Raw genomic sequence first — 19143 nt, 5'->3', positions numbered from 1 at the left:
AGAGATATGGGTTTGTTTGGTTTTAAGCAGTACAAGAGAAATAAAATGTGCAATGTACACAGTAGTTGGTTGCAATTAACTCATATCCAATGTGAGATACGCACATCTCTGAAAAAGTGTGACTTGGTAGGGGAAAAAGTGCTGCTGATTAAATCATCATGGGTTCAAAATCTCCTGGACAGGAAGGAAAGGAGTTTATCTCCTCTTCACTGGCACAGGACTGTGGAAAAATGCCTCTGTAGCAAGGGCCTCTGTAGTTGTGCAGGGGAAGGTGATGGTAATTTTGTTTTAGCAGCTGAAATTTGTGGATGCTGAGTACCATGCATCCATGAGATTGATTCAGGAGGTTGTCTGGTGTGCTGCTCACAAAATTTTCACTGAAAATCAGAGGGTGTTTCTGATACCTCAGATTGGGGGCAAAATTAGCAAAAGCTTGAGGTGCTGTGGGAGGGGGAATAGGAGGAGGCTGTGTTGTTTGTGTAGTGTTTGGGTGTTGAATACCTTTATCTGCTAGCTTTTTAGCTTTTGGGTATTTTTAGGATAGCACCTAACCTGGGTTTATTTTGGTTTTTTTCAGCCTTGCAAACATGATGACCTGACAAGATACAGCACAGTCCTGACTATGCAGCACAGGGACTGATGGGAAAGGATCCAATATGAGTGTAAATGATGTTGGAGGCAGACGACGCTTTGAGGATAGCGAGTACACGCTGCACATCTACCCCGGGAGCATCGCAGAGGGGACAATCTACTGCCCCATCACCGCCAGGAAAACGTCCACAGCCGCCGAGGTGATCGATTCGCTCATCAACAAACTCCAGCTCGAGAAAACAAAATGCTACGTGTTGGCAGAAGTGAAGGAGTTTGGAGGGGAGGAATGGATCCTCAACCCCACGGACTGCCCGGTGCAGCGCATGATGCTGTGGCCGCGCATGGCGCTGGAGAACCGCATCAGCGGCGAGGATTATCGCTTCCTGCTGCGGGAGAAGAACCTGGATGGCTCTATCCACTACGGGAGCCTCCAGTCCTGGCTGCGGGTGACGGAGGAGCGGCGCAGGATGGTGGAGCGGGGCTTCCTCCCCCAGCCCCAGCAGAAGGACTACGATGACTTGTGTGGTTTGCCGGACCTGAACGAGAAAACGCTCCTGGAAAATCTCAGAAACCGCTTCAAGCAGGAAAAAATCTACACCTACGTCGGCAGCATCCTCATTGTTATTAATCCCTTCAAATTCCTACCTATTTATAACCCTAAGTATGTGAAGATGTACGATAACCATCAGCTGGGGAAGCTGGAGCCCCACATTTACGCTGTGGCAGATGTGGCTTACCATGCTATGCTCCAGAGGAAGAAGAACCAGTGCATCGTGATTTCAGGAGAGAGCGGCTCGGGAAAGACACAGAGCACCAACTTTCTGATTCATCACCTCACCGCCCTCAGCCAGAAGGGATTTGCCAGTGGAGTAGAACAGATTATTCTTGGAGCTGGCCCAGTGCTTGAGGTAAGATGGAAACGATAGTAGTGTGGAAATGTTTTAATGGTGAAAAAAACCAAACCTGAGTAGTTGGGATTTTATTGTGACACTTAACTCTGTGGTTATCGGCTAAATGCTGATAATCAAGTGACAACAGCGTAGCAATGAGAGAAGCTTGTGTTTCCACCTATAGAATATTACCTGCTTCCAAAAAAAACCAGGATGAAAACAAAAGTACAGCAGATGGCTTGCTGCCAAATTTGTTAATGCTTTGTTTTCACTCAAGTGTTTCTCAATGCAGGTTTATCTTGGTGGTTTCTCAGTGGGAAAATGGAAATGAGAATTATCAGTAGCAATTTTCTAGTGTATTGAAAAGGGAATTTGTTGCATACAATGTATTGATAACTCCATTGTATTTATGGAGTTTCTGTGCAGTCAGCTTCTTTGAGCTGGGGAAGAAATCAGAGGTAACTTTCTTGGTCAAAACTGTGTTTTCTAACTATGAGTGCTTGACTTGGCCACTGATTGGTTACTTTATGAGGACTCTTCCTGCGTATCAGAGGTTAGATAAACTTGGACATCAACTTTTCAGGTATGAAACTCTGAAGTGGGATACCAGCATTCATTCATTAATTTGTCATGAGTTTGCCCCATAGTGGTTGAGATGGTTTTCTTTGGAATTGCCAGCTTTGCTAGTTAGAGTTTTGTTGCTTAAAGGCCATCTGCTCATGGGTGATGTGTCAGTTTCAGCAATGCCACTGTCCTTGGAAACCATGATACATGGAGGTGGCTTGGTGCATGCATCCTCTCACTCTCTGGAGTTGATGAGAAAACATCAGACCAGGCTCCTGTAATTAATGGTGGTTACTGTGGTGACCCACATTGGTGACCACATTAATTACAGAAAACTGGTATGAAGACTATTGCATTCCACCTCCAGTCCTGTTAGTCCACCTGCAATCCTGTTATTTGAAACACTTCCATGCTCTTTAGTTTTTGATAGGTTGCTTAATGTATCATGTTGGACCAAGGTAATTTTATAGTTTTCTTTAGCAGTGTCAGAGAGATCTCTGTCTAGGTTAGATTTCTGGAGGTGGGGAAGAGAGATCTCCATGAAAAGAAAGGTAGAAGGAAGTTTGGGGAATCGGTTTTTTTTTTTCTTAGATTCTACTTTTCTCAGGAATAGGTTGTTTATTTGCTTGGCTCTTGGATGGAGAGAGGCATCACATGGCTTACTGGGAATCCTGCTCTAGTGGTGCCCACTCACTTCTTCTGGGGACCATTCATGGAATGGTTTGGGTCGGAAGGGATCATCCCATCCCCCTGCCATGGACAGCAACACCTTCCTCTATTCCAGGTTGCTCCAAGCCCTGTCCAACCTGCCCTGGAACACTTCCAGAAATGGGGCTTGGACCAGGGCCCTGTGCCAGGGCCTCTCCACCATCACAGGGAAGAATTCCTTCCTAATTCTTAATATTCTTTTCCTTTCAAAAGCAGCTTTGTAGTTCCTCTCCTTGGTTCCCTTTCCTCTAGAGGAGGTTGCTCAAAGTCCCAGTGTCTGGCAAGTTGTGTGTGTTGGGATGAGGTGGAGAGCAGGGATGCACTCCAGCCTTTTGTTTTCCTTTCGCAAGATCTGCAGCTGTTTTTGAGGGAAAAAAGTCCTGAATCATATCTGTTATATTTTTTTTTGCTGTTGGAACAGAAGTTTGCATTCCTTCACTCCAGCAGCTGGACAACTGCTGTTGTGCTGTGTCTGCTTCCAGTCCTCTTGGAAAAAGTGGGGGTAATCCAGAATTTCTTCTGCTCTGCCAGCACCGGTCCCAAATAGTCACAAATCAGGCAGCCTGAAAGATAATGTGCCTATATTTCTGCTTGTCCTTCTCTTTCTAGAGTTTCCCAAGAAAGGGATCTTCATAGCAGAGCTTTGGGTTGCATTACTCTGGAAAGCGTTTGCAGATTTGACCTTTTGAGTTGTGGTTGAAATAAATTGAATAAACTCTGGAAGTTCAGATGCCAAACTTTTGGGGATTTTTTTGCTTCTTTTCCTTTGTTCTTCTTCTCTCCTCCAGACACCTTCTGCATTCCCTTTGCTTTCCCTTTGCATATTTGACATCAGATTGTGTTCAGCTCAGGTTTGTCCTTCAGAGGCAGTGACACAGCTCTTTGTGCTGCGACTTCTGGTTTAGGAGATGGAGCAACCAACAGCTCACTGATCTCTTTCTCTGCCTGCAAAGTGTCTCTGGCAGGACAAGTGCATGGAACCTCCTGTCCCTGGGAATGCCTTTGCTGTCATGCTCACACAGCAGGAGCGGAAGTAGAGCAAAATTAAGATTTTTTTTTTTTTTTTTCTGCAGCTTCTCTGTTTTCCTAATTTACCTTTCTTGAACAGCTTCGGGCTATTGTTCGGGATTTTTTTTTTTTGTTGTTGCATGAGATTCCTGAGTGTTGTCCAAATTGGACTTTTGGGGATGGCTGACAAGCTGTTACTGCCCTCTAAACATGGTGACATCATTCACTAGTTGCACGTAGCTCGAGGTGTGTACTGAGACCAGGCGTGTCCTTTTAAAGTGTATTTGATGTAAATCCTATGGACTTTCTTTTTCCTCTGCTGGGATTTAATAGGAGAATTTTGTTGTAGTGGTCCTCCTTGGAATGGTTGCAATATGCTTCTTTTGTTGATAAATGATACTTTAAAATTGTATATTTATATATTATCTTCCATAAATTATATTAATTAAATAGCATACTATTTTTTTCAATAACAAGATCCCAACTTTTTTAAAAACAGGTGATTTTCTTTATATTTTTCCTCAGTTTCCCCCCATTTTCTTATAAAACACATTGTGCCCTATCAGAACTTGCTTATTCAGCAGAGCTGAGCTTACAAAAATTTTGCACTCTGGCTCTTTAGTTTCAAGATTGAGCTTCCCAAAATCCATAATTTTGTGTAGTTAATTGAGGAAGAGTTCCACCTGCTGCAGTTCCATTCTGTTTCTGATTGACTCCATGCAATACTTGAGGTGAAGATGACTTCTGCTCATCTTGATCCTCCATCAGGAGCCCAGAGTGCCACACCTCAACAAGACATTGAGGGTCTGGAGCAGCAGGAGCAGCTGAGTGCTTTCCCTTTGCATATTTGACATCAGATTGTGTTCAGCTCAGGTTTGTCCTTCAGAGGCAGTGACACAGCTCTTTGTGCTGCGACTTCTGGTTTAGGAGATGGAGCAACCAACAGCTCACTGATCTCTTTCTCTGCCTGCAAAGTGTCTCTGGCAGGACAAGTGCATGGAACCTCCTGTCCCTGGGAATGCCTTTGCTGTCATGCTCACACAGCAGGAGCGGAAGTAGAGCAAAATTAAGATTTTTTTTTTTTTTTTTCTGCAGCTTCTCTGTTTTCCTAATTTACCTTTCTTGAACAGCTTCGGGCTATTGTTCGGGATTTTTTTTTTTTTTGTTGTTGCATGAGATTCCTGAGTGTTGTCCAAATTGGACTTTTGGGGATGGCTGACAAGCTGTTACTGCCCTCTAAACATGGTGACATCATTCACTAGTTGCACGTAGCTCGAGGTGTGTACTGAGACCAGGCGTGTCCTTTTAAAGTGTATTTGATGTAAATCCTATGGACTTTCTTTTTCCTCTGCTGGGATTTAATAGGAGAATTTTGTTGTAGTGGTCCTCCTTGGAATGGTTGCAATATGCTTCTTTTGTTGATAAATGATACTTTAAAATTGTATATTTATATATTATCTTCCATAAATTATATTAATTAAATAGCATACTATTTTTTTCAATAACAAGATCCCAACTTTTTTAAAAACAGGTGATTTTCTTTATATTTTTCCTCAGTTTCCCCCCATTTTCTTATAAAACACATTGTGCCCTATCAGAACTTGCTTATTCAGCAGAGCTGAGCTTACAAAAATTTTGCACTCTGGCTCTTTAGTTTCAAGATTGAGCTTCCCAAAATCCATAATTTTGTGTAGTTAATTGAGGAAGAGTTCCACCTGCTGCAGTTCCATTCTGTTTCTGATTGACTCCATGCAATACTTGAGGTGAAGATGACTTCTGCTCATCTTGATCCTCCATCAGGAGCCCAGAGTGCCACACCTCAACAAGACATTGAGGGGCTGCAGCAGCAGGAGCAGCTGAGGGAGCTGGGGGTGCTCAGCCTGGAGAAAAGGAGGCTCAGGAGGGACCTTCTGGCTCTGCACAACCCCCTGACAGGAGGGGACAGCTGGGGGAGGCTCTGTTCCCAGGGAACAAGGGAGAGGGCAAGAGGAAATGGCCTCAAGATGTGCCAGGGGAGATTTAGGTTGGAAAAAATTCTTCACACTGGAAATTATGTGGCTGCCCCATCCCTGGAAGCATTCAAGGAGAGGCTGAACAACCAGGTCTAGTGGAAGGTGTTCCTGCCCAGGGCAGGGGGTTGGAAAAGATGACCTTTGAAGTTCCTGTCCGATCCAAATCATGCCATGATTCAATTTGCGCTCTGCCTGGAGAACTGTGCTTTATCCCTGCAGGGGTATTTTATCCCAGATCTAAGGAACTTGTTGATGTGAACTTGGAACAGTGTTTTAAAACCCTGTTTTCTCTTTAATTATATTAGCTAGAAACATCCAGATGAACTTTATGTTGGAATCCCAGCTTGTTTTTATGGACTGTAACCCTTAGAGGTGGGATGTGGGTGGGATCATCACCTTGTACTGGTACATGGTACAGCCTGTGAGCATCCTCCTCCATCCTCCTAAACCATGCTTCAGCTTTCTGGGGAGCTCTGAATGCGAGTTAATTTATTACATCTTGCTAATTTATTTTTCAATTATGCATAAAACTGCAAAAGTAGGAAAATCCTCCCTGGCTCAGGTATGTCCAAAGGTCCTCAGACAGGTATTGGATGAACCTTGGTCTAAAGGAGTCTGCACCAGATTATTTTACCATCCGTCCCTTTCTCAGCATCTCATTTGTCACAGGAGTACAGCCATGGCAGCTACACACAGCAGATGTGTTGTCTGAGCAGCTGTTTATTTGCCTTTTCAGACATCCCAGTGGGGATCTCTCAGTTGGTTAAAAAAAAAAAAAAGCCAAGAGCTGTGTTCCTGGGAGAGGCCTCGGAGCACAGGCGGTGGCCAAGGGGAGCTGCTGCTGCCCTTCACAACTGATATGCATCTGCAGCATTTCTGCCAGAAAAAAAAAAGGATTTGATTGCTTGAATTGCTTTGGAAAGAACTGCAGAGAACTTTCTGTAGACATGGCCCTGCTATTTGCATTCCCAATGGTGATGGTTTGCACAGGAACCTTAGGAACAGCAGCTGGAGTTGCTTTTTGGTCTCTGGAGCAATGTTGTGCAATGTGTGTGTTTTGCTTTTGTGGGGGAAGTCAGAGTTGCCACCTGAAGGCCTGGGAAGCTGAAAACCTTTATTTTTTCTTGTTTCTTTAATCCTGATTATGGGGTCCTTAGAGGGAAATGCAGGCAGCATCTAGAAGATGTTAGATGTTATTTTCTAGGACTTTGTGGTAATGGACAGGGTTCCCCCAGCTGAATTCAGCCTGGGCAGCTGGAGCTGCAGCCCTGTGAGGTGTGAGCAGAACAACTCCACACTGCTGGAATTGCAGTGGATGCTGCTGAATGTTTCCAGAGCCAAACAAAGAGCCATTGAGTCGAGTTAGAAAATTCAATTAACTGGAATGATCAGGCGTGTCCTGGACTTCCAGTAGGTTCGGGTAGCATTGGACAACACGGAGGGGCCAAAGCTCCCTGTGCACAGAGCCTCTGCTGCTTCTCCTCTGTGTGCCAGACCTGAGTTACCCCAGGTAGGACCCAGCTCCACTGGCAGATCCCACACTCTTAACTCCTGTGCTGTGGAATCAGGATAAGGGGGTATTTGATTCATATAGGAATTAGGGCACCGTTATTTGCCTGTGAAAAATGACATTTGCAAATTGATCATATTAATATTTTTAGCTGGAACAATGCTAATGGGATGTCAACTTTGATTATATTCCCTTTTTTCCCCTATTCCTGCTTGAAACAGTATTAATGGGAAATAAAATTTAAGTATATTTACATTTTTACCCCCTACTTGGAATGGTATTAATGGGAGGTAACCAAATTCCATTAAAATACACTTAACAAAAGAAAATAGATTCTCTGATTCAGTTCACAATGTTCAGTTTCCAGTACACTGATTTTTAAGTAATTGGCTTGTATTGTGTGGCTCTAAAAGTTTTATATCCAAAAAAAAAGATTTATATGAAGGGGAGAGGGAAGATTTATTCTTCTGCTCATTATTCACCTTTAATCATTTTTAACCTATGATATGTGCAATTATCACCACTCTGCCATCTGAGTTTGGGGTAGGTGTGAACGCAGCAGCCAGGATTTTTTCCCTCTGCATTCTTGCCTCCCCAGTGCCTGGAAAGGTTAGAGAGAGAGCAGCACACGGAGATTATCCAGCTGATGCCTAATGTGGGAAGAATTTGTGCAGGCCTGACACAAAGGACTCCCACAGCAAGGCTCAGGCACCAACTGCTTTTCACCAGCGCTTGCAAAATGCTGGGATTCTTCAGCTGGGGAGGTTTTACAGTTCCAGGCTCTGTATCAAATAGCATCTTGTTCATCCCTATTTCTGACACTGAATTATTCAATATTTTCACTGTAGAGTCTTCCTGCCATATCCAGATGGGCTGTATCAGTGCCTGGGTCTAATATTGTTATTATTTTTCATTACATGCTATCTTCAGCAAATATTTCATTACTCCAAAGTCCAGATTATTGCACTTGAATGACAGAAATTGGTGTTTCTGCCCTGAGATGACAGTGGGGAGATGGATTTGTTATTAAAGCAGGTTTATATGAAGCTGCTTTTTCTCCACCCTTAGGAATTAGGAGCTATTTTGTTTCCAGGAGGGAAATGCCAAATAAACCCTACCCTTGTTGGGTGGAGTGCTCACCTTGCAAGACATCCTGACTTTATGGACCTCTAGATAGGCAGACTTTATGAATCACTAAATATCAGGATCTCTGGCTATCCAGATTCTATAAATATTTATGTATCTATACAAAATAACCCTGAATCTGACCCTGGCAGAGACCACATGTTCACGCAAACTGAGATGATGCTCAGTATTATATGGTATTAGAGAACAATTTACTTTCTAATACCATTTTTAAAATATCTTTCTCTGTCTTATTGCACCAGTGTTTCTGTTATTTGGGTTTGTATTCAGCTTTTCTGGTAAAACTTGAATATCAAGGTGCACATTTAACAAAACATGAAGGAAGGGCACATTTTCTGACACCTTATTTCTCCTTTTTCTCTCTATTTAACAAATGCTGTAATTATAATGTAGCACTTTGATAAATGATGTTTTCAATCAAAGATCATGTTGCTGCTGTTTGGTAAGGCTTCCAAGAAGACTTAATAACCAAGACAAGGACTTTTTATCCCTAATGTGCATAGTTAATACAGTACCATGTTTTTCTAGTCATGGAGTGAGGAGTTAATGCCTTAGTAGGGATTTTGTTTCTTCCCCCTCCCCCTTCTCCTTGTCAAAATACAGATTTTTTTGGTTTTTTTTTGTTTTCAGGAGCATTTACTGAGTCCCTTTTGACTTTTCTCGTGGCTGGGTAGCCTGTATTGGAATCCACACGCTGGGTGCTGGGTGGATGCCAGGTGGATGCTGTGCTGCAGCCCTTGGTGGGGAACAGAAGAGCCTGGGAACAAGGACCCTTTGTAGGACAGGGACTACACCCAACTCTGGTGGTAATTTCACAGATTTGGGCTTTTTAATGGTTTCTGCCATCCTTGTGGCTTTTCCGGGCCCAGAATGAGAGTGCTGTCCCCTAAAAACCTCTGGGAGATGATTTGGGTTTGCTGCCCAAGGAGCAAATCCCTCTCCTGACTACTCAATGACAAAGTGTCCTACTGAGCTCAGAAATTGTATCCCAAGGGAGCAGATACGATTTTCTGACTCTGTCCTCCATGTCTTCAAGAGAGGTTCCCCCTTCTTATTTGTAAGGCAAGAATTGCTATTTGTAACAATAAATTGTTATTGCCACTAATTTTATCGTGTGGGGGACAGAGAAAGTGTCGTTAGTTATGTCAGGGACCACAGTGGTCACCTGGTCCCACCTCCCTGCTCAGGCAGGGCTGTTCCAGAGCACAGGGCACAGGATTGTGTCCAGACACCTCTGGAATATCTCCACTGAGGGAAACTCCACAGCCGCTCTGGACAATCTGTCCAGTGCTCAGTCACTGCACAGTGAAAAAGTTCTTCCTCCTGTCCAGGTGGAACTTCTTGGGCTCAGTCCCTGCCTGTTGCTCTGGTGCCATTGCTGGGTCCCAGAGCAGAGCCTGGGCCCTGCTCTGCCCCTTCCTGCACCCAGGGACTCTCAGGGATACCCAGGGCTGAGGGACCCTCTCTGCTGGGGCTCCTCTCCAGGCTGAACAGCCTCTCCTTGGCAGGTAGGTGCTCCAGGCTCTTCCTCATCTCTGCAGCCTCTGCTGGACCTACTTCACTCTCCACAACTCCCTGACAGGAGAGTGCAGCCTGGTGGGGGTTGGGCTGTGCTCCCACGAAACGAGGGACAGGACAAGAGGACATTCATTGTCTTAAGCTGCCTCAAGGGAGGTTCAGATTGGACATTAGGAAGTTTCTTCACAGAAGGTGTGATTAGGCATTGGAGTGGGCTGCCCAGGAAGGTGGTGTCCCCATCCCTGAAGGCATGACTGGATGTGGCACTCAGCACTCAGGTCTGGTTGACGAGGTGGTGATTGGTCACAGGATTTCATGATCTCAGAGGTCTTTTCCAATCTCAGTGATCCCATGATTCTGTGATAACTGCAGCTCTGCAGCAATGCAATGTGTGCATCTTCTTTCCCCATATGATTCCTATGGTAATAGACTTGATAATTCCAACAACTGAGGGACCAAGACAACTTTGTACTTGGGTTGATTCATACACTAGGTAAAAAGAAGCAAACCCGTTATTTTGGTCCATCTGTGCAGAGATGTGACAGCTGCACCAAGAATACTGACATATCAGGACTAGGAGACCTCCAGTTGAGCTGGTGTTCATGCCTGTAATTGTTACTTTCCAAGTCAGTGCGTTCACTGAGGAGTGTGATGACAGTCATCGTTTAGGGTCGTGTCACTGAAAATGCTTCAACCCAGGAATTGCTGGGATGGGCGTTGTTGTGCACCTCTTCTACAGCAGGTGGATTGCATTTTTGTTCTTTCAACATCTTAAGGATATAAAGGAGTTTAACCAAGTGCCTCCTGATTTGCCCCAATGGCTTTGCCAAATCCAAGAGCAATCAGTTAAAAGAGGTAAGGTACTTCAGGGAGGCAGAGGCAGGGAGCTGCTCCGATTTGTTTGCTGTTTAAGATTAACTATTACGTAGATGTTAAGTTAAAGCTCGGCGGAGGGCAGTGGAACAATCATCTCCCAGTCCCACGTTGCACAAGCCTCACAGGAGCTCATGGCAGCAATTCAGGGTAGGCAAATAAAATCATTGTTTGCCATGTTTGCGGAAGGGATCTGCCTTAACGGCAGCAGCAGATTGCAGCTCCCTTCTATTCCCTTAATTAAGATGGATGAGGAATAAACGTCGTGCCAGACAGTTGAGCCTTTGGCTTTGTCACTGCGATTGGGGATTTGGACTTCTCTGGGAAGAGGCTGCGATAGGGAAGATGAAAGGACAAGCAGAATCTAAAGAGTTTAAAACAGTGGAGATCTTTTGTAGATAATTTATTTTCAACATATCAATATAAAAAACAAATTATGTCCATTTGCACCAACTCTCCCTGGGTAGTTGGTGTCCCAACATCGCTCCCTGCTCCCGTGAAGCCTTGAGCTGAAGGGAAACACCTCCTGTGTAGGAGTGAAGAGCCATGGAGAGCGAGGTCTTCCTCCTGTCCAACAAGGATCTCTGTGCTGCCACAGATGAAGGCTTCACCTCATCCTCCTCCCAGCCCTGGGAGGATATGAGGCAGGGCAGGATGAGACTTGCCTGCTAGTCCCATGACTTGCAGGCAGCTAGCTCAGGGATCTCCTAAATTGGCACCATCTTCATCTAATAAGTCTGAATGGGTGTTTTGGGGGTCAGCTTCACTATCAATGGCCATAAGGAAAGCCTGAATAGAGGAAAAGATGTTGCAATATTGATTAAGAGTCAAAATAATTGAAAATTTAGCACAAGACAAATCAGGATTGTTGGCTGTTATGAAAAGCATTATTTATAGTGATAGAACATATGTATGTATATATTTTTTAAAAAAAGAAAAAAGGAAAAGTTGAGCAATTTCTGCCCATAATGTAACTTTTAAAAATCTACATTTTTTTGGTCAGTGTTGTCCAGATCCACACTATTCTCATCTGAAAGGAGGAAATAAGAACAAAAGAATGTGATTCCTGTGCACTGACTTTGTGGTAGAGACCAAAGATTTACTGATTGTCCCAAAACAGGCAGATTTACTTATGGTTTTTAATTGGGAGAAAAATCTTAGCCAAGGATCTCTGTGAAGGATAACAAAGGAGAATGAAAGCAGCTGGGTAAATACTCATGTCCAACATAAGGAAAAAATATTTATATTTAATTTGTCTTATCATTGAGGAAATCAACAAAGTTTTTTTTTTTGAGAAACAACAGGTTTGGGGAGCAGAGTTTTGGTTTGGTGGGTTGGTTGGGAGCTGTCTCCCAAATATTTGTTGGCTTGAGTGCTTTCCAAAGCAGAGCAGATCCAGACTTCAGTTAAGCATGTAATGTGCTTGGAGAACAAATAGAAAAGAAATAAATGAAGAAACAAAAGAATAAGAGACAAAGCAGATTTCATAACACAAAATCCTTTTTTGAAGAATTAGTGCTTTCTCAGGATTCCAAATATTCTACATACGGGCTGGTAGGTGTAAGGAGTAGTCCTGAGTCTCTCCTGTGGGAAATTATGGGGTTCAGTTGAGGGTTTTCTTCTTATTACAAACTGAATTATCCTTTAATTAAGGAGATTTGGAAAATAGTCCTGAAGAGCAGAAAATGCACTATTTTTTTGTTGTTCAGCAAATACAGATGGAGTGGTTTCCATCTGATGGAGATGGGGAAGATTTGGTGTTGTCTCCTTAAAACAACCTTTTCTACAAGCTCATATCCTCTTCTTCATTGAAAGAGAACTTTGCAAACTTTGGAAATACACTTTTCTGGTTTAGTTTAAGGCTCTGAAAAATGTGGAGTTCGAGACATTGGAGTTTGTCTTTATCTCCAAGGCTACGGCTGCGGAGCTGGCGATGCTTGGAGGAATGTGTTTGAATTATTAGGCTGAACTCTGCATTTCTGGGCCAGAGTGTTCCTGGTATTTGGAGGCCTCTGGGATAGAAGTAACCTTGCCAGCAGGTCATAAATTTGAGCCAGGTTTTTTTACCTTAGTCAGGAAATTCATGCTGGAGCTTTCCTTAAGCCAGGATTCGCAGTGATCTAATCCCAGCCCGCTGCCAAACCCGACCTGGGAGTTGTTTTCTGGCGTTTCGTTGCTGTCTCTTTGTTTTGTCCGTCGCGTCGCGGATCGCTCGATTTCCCCTGCTCCGTGCTTTTCGCTAGAGCTTAATCAGGAGTGGATGAATGCACACAATCAGCCTGCAAAAGCCTCGCTGCTCGTTGTGGGCGATGGCCAGCACCAGGATGTGCTATCCAGGGGAAATTATAATGAGCAGTTCATTTTAGTTTCCCCAAATAAACGCTAGAGGAAAACCTGCCATGGGATTTTGGAAGTTTTGGGACGCTTCATACACGAGCAGGTAGAAATCTGCATTACAGGTGTCATGTCAAAATCAAACAGATAAATAACAACAACAACATATATATGTTAATATCTCCTATAGTAATAATAATAAAATAAGTTATCTCCTATAATAATGGCATATATATTAATTATATGAACGCACACACAAATCTGCATTGCAGGTGTCACATACAAGCCCAAAATAAAATATATATTATAATATCTGCCATAATAATATATGTAATAATAATGGTGTAATTACATATGTATACACACGCCCCAATCTGCATTGCAGGTGTCAAAGAAGTTAAAAATAACATCTGAAATAATATTTGTTATATTAATATATGTAATATAATAACAGTGTAATTATATATATGCACAAAGAAAAATCTGCATTGCAGGTGACTCAAAGTAGTCCAAATTTATATATATTAATATGGCCTGTAATAATCTATGTAATAGCAATATATCTGTATACTCATATACAAAAACATTGGCACTGCTGGTGTCATAGTTGTTCATAATTACAAATAATAATAATACCAACAGCAACAATAATACAACATCTCAGGTGTCATATAGAATCCCCAAACAATTACTCAGGCAAAACCCCATTGCATTCTCTGGGTCGTGGCTTAATGTAAAAAGCTTTATTTTAACTTAATTCTCAAGCTGTAACAGAAGTAAACCCTTTATGCTATGGAAAAGCACAGCTGTGATGGACAGTTAAAATATTTTGGAGAGTATTTAGCAATGGAAATTTGTCCAATATGTTAATTATTGCATCTGTTAGTGAAATGTGAGGTATGTTTGGTACGAGTGGAGATGCTGCTGCAGTACATGGCTACATCGCTGTGATGTGAAATTCATATGAATTAAGCCAGTTTTAAAGGAATTTCAGTGGATTCCTTGGAATAGCAGCTGCAGAACACTGGGATGCTGATGATGTGTAATTCCCACTGGTGCTGTCAGTGTTGCTGGGCAGTGATTTTTGTGCTGCAAATCCAGCACAAGGTTTATTTTCCCCCTTCCTTCTCTTTTCTTTCCTTCAAATTGAAGCTTGGAAAGACCTGCTCCCACGTCCTGCCCAGATTGCCACTGGATGTTTGCTTTAAATCAGAATATTCTATTGCCAGACATGTTAGATTAAAATTAAATTGTTAAAAAATAATATTGTGGAAAGAGAACTTCAAAGTCCTTTCTGACTTGGGAAATATGTCTAAAAATTCAGCACAAGGTGACCTGCCATTTCCATTGCTGGTGCATATAGCCAGTCAGTCTAAATGCACCCGTAATCCACCAATGCTCCCCATTTTTACATCATGTAGCTGCTAAAAATGATAAATAATCCAATTCCTGCTTCTCCACCTTGTGCTGCAAATTGGGGGAATGGGGGTGCGCCTTCAATTTTGCACAATGAAACTTCCTAAATTGCCTTGTGTCCATGCACACAAACTCCTTGCCTTCTTGAATATTCTCAGTGTAACAAGTGGGCATCCAAGAGCTGTTAAACCTGGATTAATCCTGTGCTTTGGCTGCTCCAGGAGGGATTACAAAGCATAATATTGGCATTAAGGCTTTCCAAAGTGCTTACACAGCACAAAGAAACTTTGCCGGCGCCTTTCGGCTCGCGTGCGGCCCTGGGCTGCGAGGGACAACCCGGGGCTTTCTAGAGTTACATCACAATTATAATATTTGTAATCACAGAGATGCAATAGAAATAACCTCCTGGCAGAAGGGAAATATGTGGGTAATGAATGGGTGCGACCTGCCTGTTGCAGTCCTGGGTTTTTGTGCTGGCTCGCGCAGCCCTTCCCGCTTTGCAACATCTGGTTTTCATCTGCTGCAGGAAAGCCAAATAATTTCAATGAAACTGGAAGAAAACATAATGCTTAAAAAAAAAAAAGACAACTATTGATGTTAGCCTGGTTTTCAGCTGGCGTTAATTAGATTTATCAGCAGGGTTTATCGACAGAGTGGACACTCACTTGGATGCTTGAGTTAATGCATCATCCAATGGACAGCGCGATTAGCAAGGGCTAAGCCCCAGGCTTTTCCTTGGAAGAGCTTGAAATGATAAATAACATGAGTTCAGACTACTCTGATTTTTGGTGCATCCTCCAGGTGACGAGTCAGGAGGGAACTGGGGCACAGAGGGGATTTAATTGATGGGAGTGGCCTTGGTTCAGTGGCACTGGCCGTGGTTGCCCTGAGGTGAAGGATATGGCAATTCCTGCATCATGCTAGCCTACAACAAAAATGCATTCCTTAAATTGTCAAATATTAGGTATATTGAAAGAAAATAAACATACAATAGGTGTACAAGCTATATTAATAAAAATATAACATATCATATATAAAAATGTAAAATAAATGCAATATATACATGAGTTATAGAAATATGAAATAAAAATGCATTGTTTCCTTTCTATCCATCCCTCTAAATCAGAATCAGGTTTTCATTGAGGTCCATTTTCAAGTTTAGAGCAGTGTGGGTCAGCATCTGCTTAATCCCCATCACATTAGAGCCCCCTGGACTAAGTTTTTTAACTGCACTTTATTGATCGCTGGGCTTTTAAAGACATCCATGAGCTCTCAGCAAATGGAGTGTTTGTCCTGCTCCGTGCAGATTGACCCTGTTGGGCAGGGGGTACTCGAGGAATAGGCAGGCTTTTTGTTCCATCTGTGCTGCAACACTCTTGTGGGTTGCTAGATTGTCTCCCCTCAGTGGGTTTTTGGTGCTGGGAAAGCTTCATTAAGATAGAATTCTGAGTAAGCTAAATATTTCTGGTTTTCCATGTTCATCGTGTCTGTTTGGGAAGAGAGCTGGAGCTGGGAGAAGTTTTGAATAAGCAGGATGTCTCACCTCCTGGCTTAAGGCATGAGGATCTGTGAGAGCAAATACTGAAGGAGCCATAAGTCTGTATTTTGATTTAATGGTTGTAATTTTTAAATTGCTTCATGGTTATCATGTCATAAGATCTTAACCACTAATTTTTCCAAATAGTTTAATTAGCTTTCAACTGGAAATTCAAAATAGAAAATAGGTTTGAGCTTACTAATAAGTTTCTTGCTTTGAGAAAAGTCACTGTATTTAATAGAACTGTGGAATGGGCAGGGTTGGAAGGACTTTGATTTGTTTGACTGGATTCAAACCACAGTTAATTCAACTTCACCCCTGATTGCCAGATCCACACTTCAGTTTCTTATGAGCCAAATTTCTCTGGACAAGGATGCAGTTGGAGCAGGGCACCTGCAATTGCTCAGAGTGTTTTCAGGAAAATCCTGGTATTTTATTTTTTTCTCCCATCCTACTCCTTGCCATGGAATCAACTCAGTTTAATTTTGTGTGTCTTGTAGGGGGCTGGTGCCAGAGATGGGGTTAAATGGACGCCAAGGGTGAACAGTTCAGTGAGTCAGGCCTTAAATGTGTGGATAATTCAATGTGGTTATTTCCCTCCCTCTTTCTGCCTCTCACATGAGCTGTCTTTGATGCATTTTTTTTTCTAAAGTGGCAGTGGAAGGATTGCAAATACAGTAGCAACCCCCAAACCGTATGTTTGTAGGCTGGATCAGGGTCTTGATACAGCTGGGAATAGTGTCCCCCATGTATTTGTGCCAAATGTCCCAGGGAACAGCAGACTACAGGTGGAAATCTCTGAAGGTGATGTTGATTCTCAGCATCACTTATCATCAAACTAAGATTTTTTAGAGCTCCTTAGCACCAGCTCTCTCCTTTTTCCCTCCTTTTTTTTGGTCCAGCCCCTGATACTGTGGGATTATTTTTCCATGCCTTGTTTCAATCCCAACCTAATTTTAATTATTATAGTAACTTTAGCCTGGGAAGCTGGTGAATTATCAGTAACCCCTCTATCCTGGATGCCATCCAAGGGGGGAGATGGGGAAGAAGGAGCAGTAAAAAAGAGAGATGGCCAGGGAAGGGCCTCGCTATCGGCTGCCGGAGGCCGGGTGAGCGAAGCCTTCCTGCTGAAATCCGGCCAGCACGAGGTAGGACAATCGTGCTGCTGTTCTCCTTGGGAGTTATAAACAAGAGGATGAGGCTCAGCAAGAGAAAGAAAGGTTTCTTTCTGTGGTTTTCCTTTCTGTCAGTGTTTTAGTTTCCTTTTCCACCCTCCTCCCAAATTGCAGGCAGATCTATTTAGAGAAGAAATGCTGTTTTCACATGAGTTTAATTTTTTAATGTAGTATTTTACTTGCTGATTAAGGTCAATAAAGAAATACATTTAATATCCTCTTGAAAGATGCAAACAAATCCCTCCTTAGTTAGCACTGATGGTGTTTTTGTTGGGGTTTATAAAGCTGCTTTGAGTGAGCCAGCGGGAGCAGCATCCCCATCTTCCCCAGCCAGGATAAACAGAGGCAATCCAGTGATTCCTGCTACATCCCACATGCATTTTTTAATGCAAAAAGGAAAATTATAATAAAGAAGGTTGAAAAAATAATACATTCACATCATCCCAAATGCAACAAGTGCAGCTGAGCTCCCTGCTTTATTTCTACTTTTAGGATGATGCGTGTGTTGTTATTTAAGGGAGGGATCTTTCAGCTCTACACCCACAAAATCTTTCTAAGATTTTTTCCCTCTAGGAGATATTTTGACCACTTAAGTGATCATGTCCTTGTTGTTTTCATCATCTTGACAATTGGGTGGTGTATGATGAGGTCACCTCTCATACATTGTCACCTCTCAGGAGTAACTTTATATGTATAGAATAAAGATTTTGGAGGTGGATAAGAGGTGCTGGAAAATGTGAGATCTGGATCTAAGTCTCCCTGCAGCCTGTTTTTCATTGGCAGGTCTGAGCTTGACTAAAATCCTGTAAACCATCACCTCCCTTGTTCTGCCATATGAAGGGACATCTAGGACATCAAAAAAATGGGTTTGGATGTGTTCTTATGCTTTTTATTGAGAACACAAAATTATGTCTTGGATCAGTCATTGTGATCCAAGACATTCACCCCCTGGAGATGCTCTATCATGCAAGGGTGGTATTTGTACTGGGTAGGAGATGGGGATGTGCCTCTGGGCACTGTTCTGCCCTTGGCCCTGCAGGGAGGGATGCTCCAGCATTCCAGCCTCACTCCTGGAGCAAGTGCCAGAGTGCCAACAGCTCCTTTCCTTGCAAATAAACACTGGTTCTCTGTTCATTTTTACAAACCAAGTGTAATTAGTAACGGCTCACTCTTCAATTGTGCTGTGCTGCTGCATGTTAGGTCACCACTTGCTTCCAAATAATAGATGGAAACGTGGTTTTATTTGGGTTATAAATTATGTATTGCCACTCAGCACAGGGAGTGCTTGTTTTTCCTCTGCCTTTTCCTATCCCTGGGCTCCTCTGGTTAAGGATCCTTTTCTCCCATTCAGTTCAACCAATCTCTTGCTACATTGAGAAAAAAGACTCTAAATTTGTGCTTGAGCTTTGCAGTTTGTCTCAGCCTGGCAGAAGACATGTACTCCAATTCTGGTTGAGTTTTCCAGCTATTCCAGTCAGGCTGGTTAAAGATACACTTACATCTGTCTACAAAACTTCCCACCTCTTTCTTGTTCTATCACAGCTACTTTGATACCAACATCAGGTTGTGATTTTATTCACTATATATTTAATTGCAGAAGATTTGCTAAAAGATTTTAACACACTGTAGTGATTCTTCAAAGGTTGAACGAAGAAATTAATTTTACTGAATTTTACTATTGTAGAGGCTGAAAATTTCTACAAGAGGAGTTGTAAATGTTTTTAGTTACACCATGATGGGGAGGGACTGAGTATCATCAGAGTAAGGAACAATCAGAGAGGTTTTGTCAGGCTGTGTGGTGGCAAGGAAACAAAAAAGGTGTTAAAAGAAATGAGATGTACAATACCTGTGCACTGGAAAC

At 42.7% G+C, this 19143-nt stretch overlaps 1 protein-coding gene across 4 annotated transcripts in view; it reads left to right on the top strand.

Annotated features, from left to right (window-relative positions):
- MYO9A (myosin IXA) overlaps positions 1-19143 on the top strand; it is a 173821-nt gene that overhangs the window by 30335 nt on the left and 124343 nt on the right. For all 4 annotated transcript variants that reach the window (XM_041469325.1, XM_041469324.1, XM_041469323.1 and 1 more), the window contains exon 2: positions 578-1499. In XM_041469325.1, the coding sequence (XP_041325259.1) occupies positions 657-1499 (843 nt within the window). In that variant the 5' untranslated portion in view covers positions 578-656. The remainder of the gene's footprint in view (positions 1-577; positions 1500-19143) is intronic.

This window comes from Pyrgilauda ruficollis, unplaced genomic scaffold (assembly GCF_017590135.1).
Source record: "Pyrgilauda ruficollis isolate IOZ18807 unplaced genomic scaffold, ASM1759013v1 scaffold23, whole genome shotgun sequence".
Classification (NCBI taxonomy): Eukaryota; Metazoa; Chordata; class Aves; order Passeriformes; family Passeridae; genus Pyrgilauda; species Pyrgilauda ruficollis.
Note: the sequence above shows the minus strand (reverse complement) of the source record. Positions and strands in the feature narration are given on the sequence as shown.